The 14,782-nt window shown below is 31.6% G+C and overlaps 1 protein-coding gene across 2 annotated transcripts in view; it reads left to right on the forward strand.

Annotated features, from left to right (window-relative positions):
* The first annotated feature begins 4,930 nt into the window (after positions 1–4,930).
* LOC148276227 (tudor domain-containing protein 6-like) overlaps positions 4,931–14,782 on the forward strand; it is a 31,593-nt gene continuing 21,741 nt past the window's right edge. For both annotated transcript variants that reach the window (XM_088234552.1, XM_088234553.1), the window contains exons 1-8: positions 4,931–5,202; positions 5,445–5,572; positions 7,465–7,582; positions 7,967–8,320; positions 9,541–9,664; positions 11,283–11,418; positions 11,612–11,746; positions 13,464–13,567. In XM_088234552.1, the coding sequence (XP_088090678.1) occupies positions 5,450–5,572; positions 7,465–7,582; positions 7,967–8,320; positions 9,541–9,664; positions 11,283–11,418; positions 11,612–11,746; positions 13,464–13,567 (1,094 nt within the window). In that variant the 5' untranslated portion in view covers positions 4,931–5,202; positions 5,445–5,449. The remainder of the gene's footprint in view (positions 5,203–5,444; positions 5,573–7,464; positions 7,583–7,966; positions 8,321–9,540; positions 9,665–11,282; positions 11,419–11,611; positions 11,747–13,463; positions 13,568–14,782) is intronic.

The following is a 14,782-nucleotide window of genomic DNA, read 5'->3' on the forward strand; positions in this document are numbered from 1 at the left end:
GACGCTGTCTCAGTACCGAGACACCACATCGAACGAAACACGAAATATGCATCTCATTCTGGAACCAAATGACGCCATAATAATAATAAATGTGGTTGTAAGTAGGAAAAGCGCCGGATAAAATGAAAAGTATCTTCTTTGACGCGCTTGTAATAGTAAAAACATGTTTATTTCGGTGAAAGAACTCGTAATTTGGCTTTAAGTTTATCCTTTTAGCATTTGTATGTGAAATTATTCACGATCTTAAGACATTCTTTCTAAATAAATTTGTTAATACACGTATTTTTATTTAGTTTCTTTGTCTTGTTTACTGTCTATTTACGTAAATGTGGGTAGTTATTTTTATTAATTTCCAAGGAACAAACAGATGCGACTTTCATTAAGTAAGATTTATTTTATACTGAGGTATATTTTCATGTAAATCTTTATATAAAAACGAAATTATCCATTTATTCCTAGCAAAAAGAAGTAGGCACTCAATTCAAACGGATCAGGATATTGTAATAGTTGTTGTGTTTTTGTAATTTTTATAATTTACCATATATTCAGTAAATCTTCCTATAAAAAATACAACGAATAAAATGATATGTATGTTTTAGTACCTACCTATGTGTATACATAATTACTGACCATATTTAGTTTTTCTCCTAATTAAAAAACCGATTTAGTCTCGGTAATGTATGCGCAAAAAAACATCTAATATCCGGCAACAAAAATAGGTACTATGGTTGTAATTGTATTTTTTCCTTGTGCCAAAACACGATAATATCGGCTGAAAACAAGTTACATAATGCGTATTTAAAAATAAAAATAAAATAACATATGTAAAAACAACCAACAAAAAGGGACTATGGATAACGATACCTCTATGTACAGAAACATATTGCTTTTAACGATTGTTTTAACTGCAATATTTCATTGATCCTGGATTAGTACCTGAAGCGTAAGACTGATTAATTTACCTTAATGTAAAAGATGATCGATGTTCGCTGAATTTGGTGTTCCAATGCAGTGCCCTATGGATCACCGGGTGCGGATGTATGGTAAATAATGTACCTAGATTTGTAGGTTATTCAATACATATAAATAAATAGAATTCCGAGTAATCACTTTTTAGGAAAATAAAAAGTGTTTTTAACAAAAACAAAATTAAAGTTATTGCTACAATACTACGCCTAAAATGTTAGTGATTCTTAGAATTTTGTTTGGGAAAATGTCAAGTCCGTAGGATCGAAACATTTTTGTGCTTAGGATTTGCACGTTTTATTTTGATTCGATAAATAATAGAAAGTTATCACATTTCAGGAATCCAAATTATAATAAAAATTACGTTGTTTCTGATAAATTATATGATAAATAATACACAGTTCTCAAGGCCGTAGCCAGGGGTACGCGAGGACAGGTTCTGCCTGCCCTGAAAGATTTTTCGCCCGCCCTAGTCACTATCGAGAACTCTTTATTCATCAAAATATACTTGCTAATATGTATTATTATTAGGAGCATTTGTTCCAATTAAAGATCGAATTAATGTAATTGATTTCCTAATTGAATTATTAACGACAACGTTCTAACATCATCATTCCATGTCCGCTCCCTAGTTGGAGCAAATGGTGTCCACAAAGAGCCTCCATGCATCTGTATCGGCTGCCAGCTTTTGTGCGTCCTCCCGAGTCAGGTTCTCGTTCCGAAGTTCTGACATAACTGCCGACGAACAGTTAGCAGAGGACGTCCAGGACGTCGAGAACCTGATCACCTCTCAGGAGACATCCGCAGTATATGGCCCAGCCAACCATATCGCCTACGCTTGATATCAGTTGTCACCGGAGTTTGCTGTGTACGTTATCTTATTACTTGATTCCTCACAAAGTCAAACCATCATACATTATAGATATGATTTATTATTTATTTATTATTATAACTAACGGGCGTAGCCAATTTGTACAAAATTAAAGTTAAATACAAAGTTATATAATAATAATTAATATTTTTTTCTTTAGAAAACATAGTTAATTGTTATGGTTAAACTCAGTAAAAGTAATGTATAGTAAAAAAAAGAATAAAAGATTTACAGTAAAAGAGTGAAGTATAGAAGAAAAGTAGTAAAAAACATCTGCATTTTAAGATTGTAAATCTTACATATGCACACATTGTTAGGCACAAAAATTCAGCAAAAATAAAAATAAATAGACATTTATATGAGTATATTATACAAACATACTGAATCTCCGGTTCATCGGTTATTGTTGCAAAGTCAGTAGTACTTACTTCCTATGTACAACCGAATGAGCATGAACCCATTTAGGTAGCACGTATGACTACTTGTATATATAATGCTTCAGGGGTCTCAAACTAATTATTTTATTTATTCTATCTTAAAATTAAAGAAAATACATATTAAAAATCAAATAAAATTTGTTGCAAAAAAAACTAAAAACAAATAGAAAAATATACATATATATATAAACACATACACATACATACATGTATATTTACATTCATATATATACACATATATACGCATATATACACACACAAATGCAAACATACATACGCGCACATATACCTAACATATCAAAGTAAGGGTGTACAAGATATAAAATATTATCCAGAAATATTGCAACCATCGTCTCCTTATTCTTAGGAAGCGACATGTTCCAGATATCGAGATATTCTGCAAATTCATTAACAAGGTTTTGCATTCGATTTAGAGGAGTGTTGAATCTGGACACTGTCCGACTGGTAGTACAATAAAACATTTTATGGTTTCTTGTGTTTCTGGTTGAGGCATAAAGATTTATCATTTGTAACAACGAGGGACAATCTAAAATATTATCTAGAATTTTGTATAAATTGATGTTACATAAAGTCGGTTGCACAATTTATTTAATTTTTGGCTGTTAATGAACTATCGTTTGGCAATATACGAGTACATCGCGAAACATAACGAAAATGGTTTATTTGGGTCTTTTTTCACGTAAATTGCTTACAGGTGAACAAAACTTGCGGAGTGCTCTAAATAATCACGTTGATTGTCTCTGAGAATAGATGGAATATTGTATACATTATACATTGACAAATTTACCATGCTCAATGTTTATTTTTGTAAATTTATTGATATCATTTTCATGCCTCCGTGGTCTGGTCTTCATTCTATGTCAATCGCATAAATCACACTGAATCAGTCCAACATCGCTTGCTTCGAAAAATAGCGTAGATGCTTGGACTAGAGAGATATAATTATTCTTATGCTGAAATAGAGTCAATGTTAAATATTTCTAGTCTACAAAAACGCAGAACTAATAATGACTCCATATATATGTTCGGCATACTAAATGGTATAATCGATGTTCCATCATTACTGGGACAAGTAAAATTCAATATTCCGACTCGTAGATTGAGAAACAATGAAGTACTGTTCATCGATCAGCATAGAACAAACTATGGCCTTAATTCTCCAATGACCCGTCTTTGTCGTATTGTTAATTCAATACAAGATCTGGACTTTTTTGGTTTAAGTTTACAACGATTTAAACGAGCACTAAATAAATAGTCCAGATCTTGTCTTGATGTCCCTTATGTTTGTCAATGCTGCTTTTCTTTTTTTTCATGTTTTAAACTATTCTTTTATTGTTATATTCAAACCCTATAAATTGTATACATGGACAATGTCCGTTGACAAATAAATAAATAAATAAGTTGCTAGAATTCTACACGTCCGTGAGCTTTGTACCTGCAAGACGATTGGTAATCTAGCTTTCATAAATATGTAAATGTTATTGTTTATTTTTTGCACCACAACAGGCCAGGAGGCCCAATAATTACAGCAGTGAATTACAGAACGCCAGAACGCTTGAGAAAAATCACATTACTATTTATCGTCTTCTCACTGGGAATCAAATTAGGAACCTCCAGTGCGTGAGTCAAATGTCTTAATCACTATAGATATTTACCATTGACGTGTCTTTATCGATTTGCTTTTTTGACAAATTGTTTCTTATGGGAGATAGGACTATCTAAGAACCCAAAAAAGCATCCTGTTTTACCTGCCGTCTTCGGATGTACGGTATACAAATATGATAAATTATTTTTTGAAAAACGGAAAAGGTTCCGACACAGAAATTTTCATTCTGATACATTTTCTTAAAAAAAATAATCAAATAGGTTCAGTTTTGGGGTGCGGAAAACGGGACAGCAAAACATCGATTTCAGTTTCAGTCAGGCAAAATTAGTCCGATGTACTATTGTGTTTTTCATCCAGTATCGGGAGGCATTTGCGAGAAAGTGACAGAAAATAATTGTTCAGATACCTATTCATTAAAATTGTCTGGCATCGTATATTCTCAAAAGCTTTTTATATAAATCATTCAAATGTGCACACAAGTAAAAATAGTATATTTACCGACGGGCACTAACACATTAACATAGGCTTATTAAACGTTCGAACCCACTGTACATTTCTTCAATTATTTTTTTAATATCAGTAGTATCTCAACAGAGATGAAGAAAAAAATCCTTAATAGATGATATCTCAATCTCAGGTGAGATAAAGGATTGAGGAAATCTGGGCTGGTGTTCCAATCGCTCTCGTGGCCGTATTATCTCGTGTATTTACATACAAAATACACGAGAAAGACTGTTAGCACCCCTGGCAGTTAGAGGGCATATAGCCTGTCATCGGCTGGTTTAAGTGATCAGTTACCAAACTGTCAGCCCAGATTTGAAACCAAAAGAGTTTTAAATAATAAATGATAAAACACGTTTTTCTTTAAAAAGCGTTATTTTTAAATCCGTTTTAGACTTTGCATGCCATCTTTGTAAATTATAAAGAACTACCTCGATTAAAAACATATAATTTTCTCTCGTCGGTAAAATAGATGTTCACTTTTTCACATTTCCTTTATCAAAACTGTGATCTGCATTACCGACCCGAACCGTCACTTTTCGACATTTTTCCTTGTTTATTTCAATTGTTTCGGTTGTCGTGATGTTTGTCTGGACTTGGTCCTTCGGTCTTTCGGTCTGGTTTGCCTGCACGAGTTTTCAGTTTAATTTTCATGCAGTAGTGTTTATTGTTTAAAATTGCTCAAGTAACCAAGCGTGTAAGGCTGATTAAAATATCGCGATTATTATTTTGTCTTGTATTTGATTTATTCTGCATATTCTACTCGGGTGTGTGATTCCCATATTCACCGCAATAATCCTGTAAGTATCAATTAATATCGATATAATAGTAATACAATATAAACTTGTATTTGTGTTTAGTATCACAAAATATTCATAAATTGTGTTAATTATAGGATAAATAAAGGATAAAGTCGGTGACAGTTATGAAATATTTGAAAATTTATCACGTGACAGTTGATTGTTTTCATGTTGACAATAATTTCATTTGTGGTTTTAAATTTGATCTAAAACGTGTTTTCTTAAATAATTGTTTTTTTAAGGTAAAATGGAGACTTCGTCAAAATTTGGAAACGCTGAAAGGTGGCCCTCAAATTTTCGGACACTGGTCGATTTATTTCAACGGGAATGCTCTGAAGCTCATAACGCCTTGGACCTTCTTTCTAATAAGGTAAGAAATATATTGAAAATAAGCGTTAATCGCTATTTACTAAGTAAACTAAGCTACCACCACCACAGCGTTTTCCCACACTTAGAAGTAAGCAAAGATGGTTAAACAACACAGGCTTTAATCTTTTTCTATAAGTTCTTGCCATTTTTTATTTTAACTCTAGTTTTCATTATGTATAGTACAAGTGTCCGGAAATATATATTTTTATTTCATTGGCTCACTGTGTAACAATTTGTTGGTACCTGAACTACAAAACTTTACTGGTTATAATTAAGGATCATGGTTCCAGCAGGACGGAGCAACGTCACACACTTCTAATATGTCTGCCATGAGTTTGTGAAATTTTCCCAAACAAATTAATCTGCAGAAGAGGTGACAAATTGGCCTCCTCGCAGTCCTGATTTGACCCCTATAGACTTTCCTTGTGGGGATATCCAAACTCAAAAATTTACATCAGTCACCGGGTTCTCTGTTGCAATAGAAAAAAATATCCAACAAAAATGGCAGACATTACAGAGAATACCGCCGAGATTAGTGCCGTCAGAGTGACGGATCACATTTAGATTCTATGTGAATCGCATAAATCACATTGAATCAGTCCAACATCACTTAATTACTCTTAATTATTAATTATTATATACCGGTAATTATTCTTATGCTGATATAGAGTCAATGTTGAATATTTCTAGTCTACAAAAACGTAAAACTAATATTGATTCCATATGTTCGGCATACTAAATGGTATATTCGATGTTCCATCATTACTGGGACATGTAAATTCCATATTCCGACTCGTAGGTTAAGAAACAATGAAGTACCTCTCATCGATCAGCATAGAACAAACTATGGCCTTAATTCTAGTAATTTCCTAAAATGTGTATTTTGATAATTGGACTGTGCCCACGTAGAACGGTGTATGTGCTTTTGTTTTTTTTTTAGAGTAATTCAACAAAAGTTTTAAGTCAAAGCTCTATTAAGTCTTGTTTTTTTTTTTTTATGGAACAATACTTATTTCACAAGTGACGATTGCCAATGGTTTTTGTTGCTATATATACGATTTTACATTTTAATAACATGGTTTGTATGGTTTATGCCCTTCTATGTGGGCACAATTCAATTAATATCACAATGTTTCATTGTTTTATCACAAATCTTATATTTTTATTTGCTGTACTTTACCTTTTTTATGTTTAACCATATCTATTGACTATGCTTTCCCTTTCTACTATGCATATCTTTCAACTATGTTATACATTTTGTACGAATTGGCTATAGTAAATAAATAAATAATGTTTTTTCAATGGACATCTCTCTTTTATTTATATCGCTATATCAAAAAGAAACTTTCTTTTGGGAGGGGGCACCTTGTACATTTTAATTTATTCTTATTGTGTATTTTATACTTTTTACTTGTAGGTTTTGGCCATATTAATATGTCTTAGGTTAAAACCTTGCCAATATTTTAAATTACATACGATGTAGTGTAATAATTATATTCCATTTACATATCAACTGTGTTCTGGACAAAGGCTTCAAACAGCAATTACGGAATGAACAATTTTTCCAGATTGTATACATATTCTAGCAGAAGTATTTCAACCGCTAACATTTATTTGCGCAATCTTTTGTCATAATGTGCCAAGGCCCATGTAATTAGATAAAGCACATTAAAACTAATAAAACAACTTAAGCCGAAATTGTGCTTTGAAGCCTATATCCTAAACACAGTCTACATGTAACTCAAAATGACAAAACAGTGTATTAATTTATTGAAGTCATCATGTAATTAGATGTTTCAGTTTATAACAATTGATTTTTAATTAATATAAATAAATATTTTTCTTGTAAGAACAATGATCTACATTTGTTAATTATCTATTGTTTTTTTCTAGCTACTAGATAAAAATTTTTCAAAGATAATCAAGTCCAATAAATTAATTCAGGAGATGAGGAATATTAATGACGGAGTTTTTATTCTTATGGAATTTAATAATTCTGTGGAATGTTTTCGTAAGTATTACATTTTTTATACTGTGTCATCTTATATGTTCTTAATACTAATCTATCAACATTATATGCACACGATAAGTATGAATTATAAAATGTTTAAAATAGGGGTTTGTAAAATATCAAACATGTTTTTTTTTAAATAGAGGAAGTGATTTTATTTTCATTTATTCAATAGTTTTCACAAATCGGAAATTAAGTTAAAAATAAATTAAACATTTAAGGTGGACTTTTACAATTTTAATGTTATAACTATAAATTTACAAAAGACAAAATTGATTTTATTAATTTCACTACTAAATCCTACCATGTTTTCATATCTTAATTTACAGTATGGTAGATGTACCTTAGTTTTATTAATCTACAATTGTAATTTTTAATTTCTAGTTGCTGAGAAGGATAAGCTCAAAAATAAGGACTGCAGCGAGAGTGATAATGATTCTCTTTATTCCTGTCTCAATGACCGAGATTCCAACTCAGAAAAAATAAGCAGTGAATTCCCAGATAAAAAAAGTGACATATTAGAATATTTAGATTCAACCATCACTAAGCGAACTGAAAACTTAAGTGGAAATTTTTCAGAACTTAGCATCGGTGACAAAAAGTCAAGTGTGAATTCCACTTTAAGGGAGGAGTCTAACTTGGAAGATTTGCCTGATACCATTGTAAAAAGTGAACCTCTTGAAACTTCCCTAACAGAATTTAATAAAGAGGAGCAACTTTTTAACAAAGAGATGCAAGGTTTGTTCAATGAATATATTAAATCCATTAGTTTGCCTGATGTATCCGTTAAATCTAATAATTTGCCTGATCTACAATTTGATGAAAAGCTTCAAAGTTTGTCTGATGTACAACCTAGTATTGATGTGTCCACTAAACCTAGCAAAGGTAGTTAATTTCTTAAAATATAATAATGTAGAGTAGTTAACAGAGATACAATATGGAAGGAGTTATCAGAGTATGGAGTGAATGGCAATCTGATATGGACTATAGTGTCTCTGTATAAGGACAGCACAGCATGTATTAGGGTAAATGGATCATCACATTGTGGTTTGACATTCCTAAATGAGCCTCTATGGCTGATCAACATATACATCAATAACCGTATTAAAGAATTGAAAGTTTTGAAAATGGGTGATTTAACTGTCAATTGTCTTTTGTTTGCTAATGATGCCCAGCTTCTTGCTAGCAACAAAGAGGACCCGCAATTCTTGGTAGCAAAGGTCTACGATGTCGGTAAATCTAATGTGAGATCACTGTGAATCCTGAAACAGATAGAGGAATTTTAGTATCTGGAAAGTATGTTTACTAGGGATCTCTCAGGCAAATGTGTCGTAATTACTATACCTAGTGAGGATAGTATCTAATATGTTTGCTTATAATTTATTTTACATAATTGTATTTCACTTAATTGTATGTACCCTTTTCACTGTTTTGCAAACATACCATAATATTTTATATTTTTAACTATAATAAACGCTGATTTTTGGCACTGAACTAGATTTTTTAAGGCTGAGATTAGCATTATTGACAAAATCAAGAAAGGAATTATGTGTCTTGAGATGTTTAATGATCAGAATGCTCTTCGGCCCGATTGTTCCTTTTCCGAGAATCTGCACTCTGAAAGAGGAACACTAAACACATGTTAACAGATATATTAGATACATACTTGAAATGTAAGATTTAAAAATATATATTTTTTAAATGTCATGTCAAGTGAACAGTTGTGTTCTAAAATCGGTCAGCATATTATTTATCTTAATTTGTGCTTTTGAATAAAATAAACCAATTAAATTAATTTTGTATAAAAAATATTTTACGTAGCATACTAATAAAAAAATAATGGATTCAAGTCTTATACGATATTATTATTGGTACAGCCCTAATAAATTTGAATGAGCTATCATCAGCTTAAGCTGTATAATACATATATGATACATGAATAATTTTTTTATTTTCAGTACAATTTAATATCCCACCGCAACACATAACAAGATCTTTAAAGGAGCTGGACTGTAAAGTAACTCACATAGAAAGTCCTTCGAGGTTTTACATCACTCTTATAAATGACGAGGACAACGAACTGTAAGTTAATGAATAACACAAATTAATTTTAGAACCACTAAGGTTTACTAATCAGCTAATGGATACTGGATACTGGATATTAGACATTTTTTTTTATAAAGATCCCAGCAGAATGCTCGTACGAGGGTTTCCTGTAATTTGAATAATTTAATACCAAAATCACGTACAGCTTTCGCTCAAAGAAATTTATCTTTTGTGGTCCCAAAAGTGTTCAATGTCCTTAATGAACATATTAAGTTCTCCAAAATGAAAGCCATTTTCAGGAGAAGTGTACAAGTTTGGATTTTGTATTAGGGAAGAGACCATTGCAGGAGACTGCTGCGAGACATTGCATAGATTTATATATAGGGTTATCTAGTGTGTTGTCCAGATGTTTATTGAAATTTATGTTTATGTAATAATTTTATTTGTAGTATTCTTTAATAATATGCATGCTTCCACTTTCTATTATTTTGTATCCCAACTCAACACAGGGCTCTTGGCCTCGTACAGTTAGGGATACATTATTCTTTTTTTGTAATATGTATCTTTATATGAATAAATAAATAAACAAAATAAATACAAAAATAAATAAAAAGTGATACCATATCACTGTCAAAATTAGGAAAATTAGATTGATGAATACAGACAAATTGTCTATGTTAACTGAGATGCACTGGCGTCAATAGGGGCAAAATATAAATTTTAAATAATACATTTTCTTTATAAACAAAGAATATTGAAATAAATTTTTAAAAAGGTGATCATTTGTTAATCTTAAAATTTGTTTATGCAATGTGTGGATCTGAAAAGAGGCCACAAGGCCTGTAAACTGGATCCGAGTTAGTGGATGGGGCAGGGCTTTCAATACAGTCTTTGAAACATAAGATTGATCATCTTGCATAATAGATGATCGAGATATGCTGCGATTAGTACTTTTGTAGTGCCCTGTGCACCATTAGGTATAGTAAAAGGAAATTATTACTATTTATTTTTTTATTTTTCCATACATTATTTACATAGGAATATAATTATAAAAATACAATTTAGAAAAATACATCTTAAAATTAAGCTATAACATGAATTGGAAAAAATGCCCACAAAGACTACAGCGTCTGAGCGTGGGCCATTCCTTTTTTAATTATTAAAAAGTTTATAGCACATATATATGGTATGACATGACCATGAAAAGAAAAGAAAAGAAAAGAAAAATAAAAGAAATATAAAAGAAAAACCAAATTAACTTATGCTGATGAATATTATATAACAATGTTTTACACCGTGATTAAATTTTTATTCTTTATTAAATTTTTATATCAATTATGAAAATCTTTAAAATTAGAGCATTTAGTTGTGTGGAGTTTTCGTTCATGCATAAAAATTTATCTGATAACTCATGGTTTCATAGGGCACTGCATTGGTACACCAATTGCAGCGTATCTTGATCATTTTTTATTACACCAATGTAAGATGATCAGTTTTCCACTTCAGCTATTAGTCCAAGGACTACTAAATATTCTAGTGTAAAACACTCTTTTAAATAAATATTTCATGTCAACTATGTCTGAAATCGAACCCGAGACCTCTTGCATGGTAGGTAAACCTTTTTAAATAAAATAATTTTAATTAATATTTTCAGAATGCTGACAAAAATAAACTCTTATTACTTCCAAGGATTCCAGTATGTGAAAAAAATGGAATTGATCAAATACACATATTATGCGTGCCTCCACGAAGCCAAATATAAGCGTGCTAAATTAGTGAATATTTTGAGTGTAAGTATAATAGAGAAAGAACTTAGAAAAAAACCCTAGTTATAAAGCCTTTAATTCCCTTTTCAAATTAGTTGTCCGTCTTTGTTGAATTATGTATCAATCTTAAGAAAATTTATTTGTATATTCTGGTCTGAAGATTTTTGTTGAGATGTCTTTATTTATGTTGAAATTTATCAATTTGTTTTCTTTGCAGGATGATCAGGAGCATATTGAAGTCTTCTTAATAGATTTGGGCAAACAAATCAAAGCGCGATTTCATGATTTGACACCACTTGCTGAAGAATTTGGTGTCCTGCCTCCGATGGCATTCCTCTGTCATCTCTACAATGTTTGTTCAATTTTTTTTCACCCAGCTAACTCGTAATGGTGTCAACTCCTTCTCAGTAGGTCAAGGTGGGGACCATGCATGCGCAAAACTGCAATCCCAGCGCTGCAATTGCAAGAAATACAAACTGAACGTACTTTCCGGATAACAATTCTAAATTTACCTTAGAATGCCTACAGGCGCTTAATTGTGTCTGTGAATGTAACGGCATAACATTGATTTGGGTACCTGGATATTCTAAGATCGACGGTAATTAGGCAGCTGATGGATTGGCAAGGCTGGGAGCCGAGACAGCCCCAAGAGACCCTGAGCCCTACTGTGGGTTGCCCAAATGTGCCCCTCGTAATGAACTTAGGTCATGGGCCCGAAAGCAGGGCATAATACTCTGGCAAAAAAGTATCTGGTTAGCACCATGGGAAGAAACTGATAAAGGGATGCTCGCAAAGGTTTGCTTTCGACCTAATAAAGCTCAGCCGAAATCAAGTAAGGGTTATTACTAGAGGCCCGCCCAGGGCACTGCAGATTGAATGAACACCTTGCTAGTATAATGGATTTTTATCGTATAATGATCGATTAGATTAAATTAATCTAACCGGGAGTTTTGTTGTATAGGTTGCGTGTATTTGAAGTAAAAGATTCACTTACATATTACATGGAGTTTATTACAAATTTGAGAATCTTACTTAGCCATAACAAATGTTTGAATATGTAATTACGAAATATAGATAATACTGAATGAATTAAGCCCTTGTGGTAAATGAGTTGACTTTATGAAACTGCAGAAAAATTGTAAGAACTATCATAATTGGGGATTATTCATATTTACCAATGATATAATTTTAAAAAATTGTATTTTTTTAAACAATACTACAATGTGTTCTTTTTTATTGAATTTAAAAAAATACATGTATAAATAATTTTATCTAGGTACTTAACCTTAAAAACACGAAAATAAAAATTATTTGCATTAAATGCATACAACGATTTTTTCCCCAAATATTGGGAAATTTTATTTATATGGTATCACTTTTTTAGTATGGCACCACAAAATTTCAACTGTCATCGCGGCAAAACTGTTTCACATTTTTATCATAACTGTTTAAACTATCTCCTTCTCACATTATGTTTATAACATCAAATAATATTTATATTTCTGCATTCTAATTTATTGATGTGAAGACTTTATTCTTCCTAAACATGCGTCAACTGCATGCCACTAGATAGTAAAATGTCAAAATTAGACACACAAAATAGTCAATTACACTGCACCTGCTTTGAATTTAGTTTGAGACAATAATTTACACATTTTTTTATTTGCCTCGATTTTATTCTCCATTCATGCGGTGGTGTGCAGCTCAACTTTTGATAGATTGCATGAGTTATGAAAAAATTTCGACGTGAAACTGGGGTTATGAAAAACGTAATAAACGTTAATTGGGGGACTATTTGAATGAGAATGTATGGAAAAAAATGGGACCTAAATATTTCATTGTGAAAAGCGGGAAAACGTAAAATCGAGGAACATAAAAACGAGGTTTTACTGTACCGGTTTGCCAAACGAAGCGTATCTCGACCGCCTGTTACATGAAGAAGATGATAGTAATCAGTCTTACACTTGAGGTGCCGTCCAGGGCCAGTGAAATATTGCAGTGAATAAACACCTTTCTAAAAAACAATAATTTGTCATGTTATTTAATCTAATCGGTAAAATTATTTCTAGGTTGAACCTCTTGCGACAAATAATGGAAAATGGACAAAATATGCTGTGAAATACATGAATAATAAAACTCTAGAACTGACTGGAAATATGTACATAGCTGAAATGTAAGTCTGATTCTTTCAATAGAAAAATAGTCGAAACATAAATTGTTTTAGGTTAACATATTTTATCATACAACTGAACGTAGTTATGCAGAAAGCCGCTAGCAGCCAGTCCGAAATTTTGAAAATATGAGATATTGGTGTTATCGGGTGCAGTAAGGTCAATTCTATGTTCTGCTAAAACAGCCAGACCGCTTTAATACAAAAAACTGTATTAGTCACCTTCTGAAAATGGTTCTGAAAATAATGTTATGATATGTGTCCATGTGAGTGGATCCTATAAGAAAAACATGCCTGCGAATGTTAATTAATAAAAAATAAATAAATAAAATTATTAATTGACAGGGTGTTGTAATTTTTTTTAAATTAAAACATTCAAGTTTATTAACCACTTATGAACTGGTTTGCGGTCTGTTTAAGGTCCGAGGTTCATATCCTATTCTACCACAACTCTATTTCTATTTTCTAGTACAAGTTATTTACGACTTTTAGAAAATGGTTTAAAAATTTAGATATTTGGGTAAATAATATGAACTCAAATATGTTTTGAGTATGTCCAGATGTTTGTAGACTGTGAATATTACACAGTGTGTAAAGTGGCCACTTAAACCAGCCAAGGACAATTCGTAAGCCCTGTAAATGCCTAGACTGCCATATTATCTTCTCAAAAATGTTTTCCCTCTCGGTTGCAACAAATCTTGAACTCAAATATTTATTTTCTTAAAAAAATATTTGTAGCTTAACAATTTTTTTTTCTGTATAAATACATATAATTTTATATGTAACGTTTCGATCTCTCTAATAGAGCAAGGTACTCGTGTTTAGAGAGGGAGTTTTTTTTATCAGTTATTTATATCACACACTTTTTTGTTATATTTATATAAAATGGCCAAGTTCTTTCGATTGTCACCTCTATAAGAGATCTTGGAGTGATCCTAGATAATAAACTAACTTTTCTGGAACACTTTGATAATATAGTAAACAGATCCTTAAAAATTTTAGGCTTTATTAATAGAACTACGTCTGATTTCCAAAGTATGCTTACACTTAAAACACTTTATTGCTCTTTAGTTCGCCCTATTCTTGAATATGCATCTGTAATCTGGTCCCCTCATTATGCTGTTCATATCAAGCGCCTTGAATCAGTTCAACATCGTTTTATAAGAAAAATTGCATGGAAGATGGGATTGGAAAGAGGAGACTATTCATATTCTGATA

This window comes from Micrasema longulum, unplaced genomic scaffold, assembly GCF_059751315.1.
Source record: "Micrasema longulum isolate JH-2025_06_02 unplaced genomic scaffold, ASM5975131v1 h1tg001258l, whole genome shotgun sequence".
Taxonomy (NCBI): Eukaryota; Metazoa; Arthropoda; class Insecta; order Trichoptera; family Brachycentridae; genus Micrasema; species Micrasema longulum.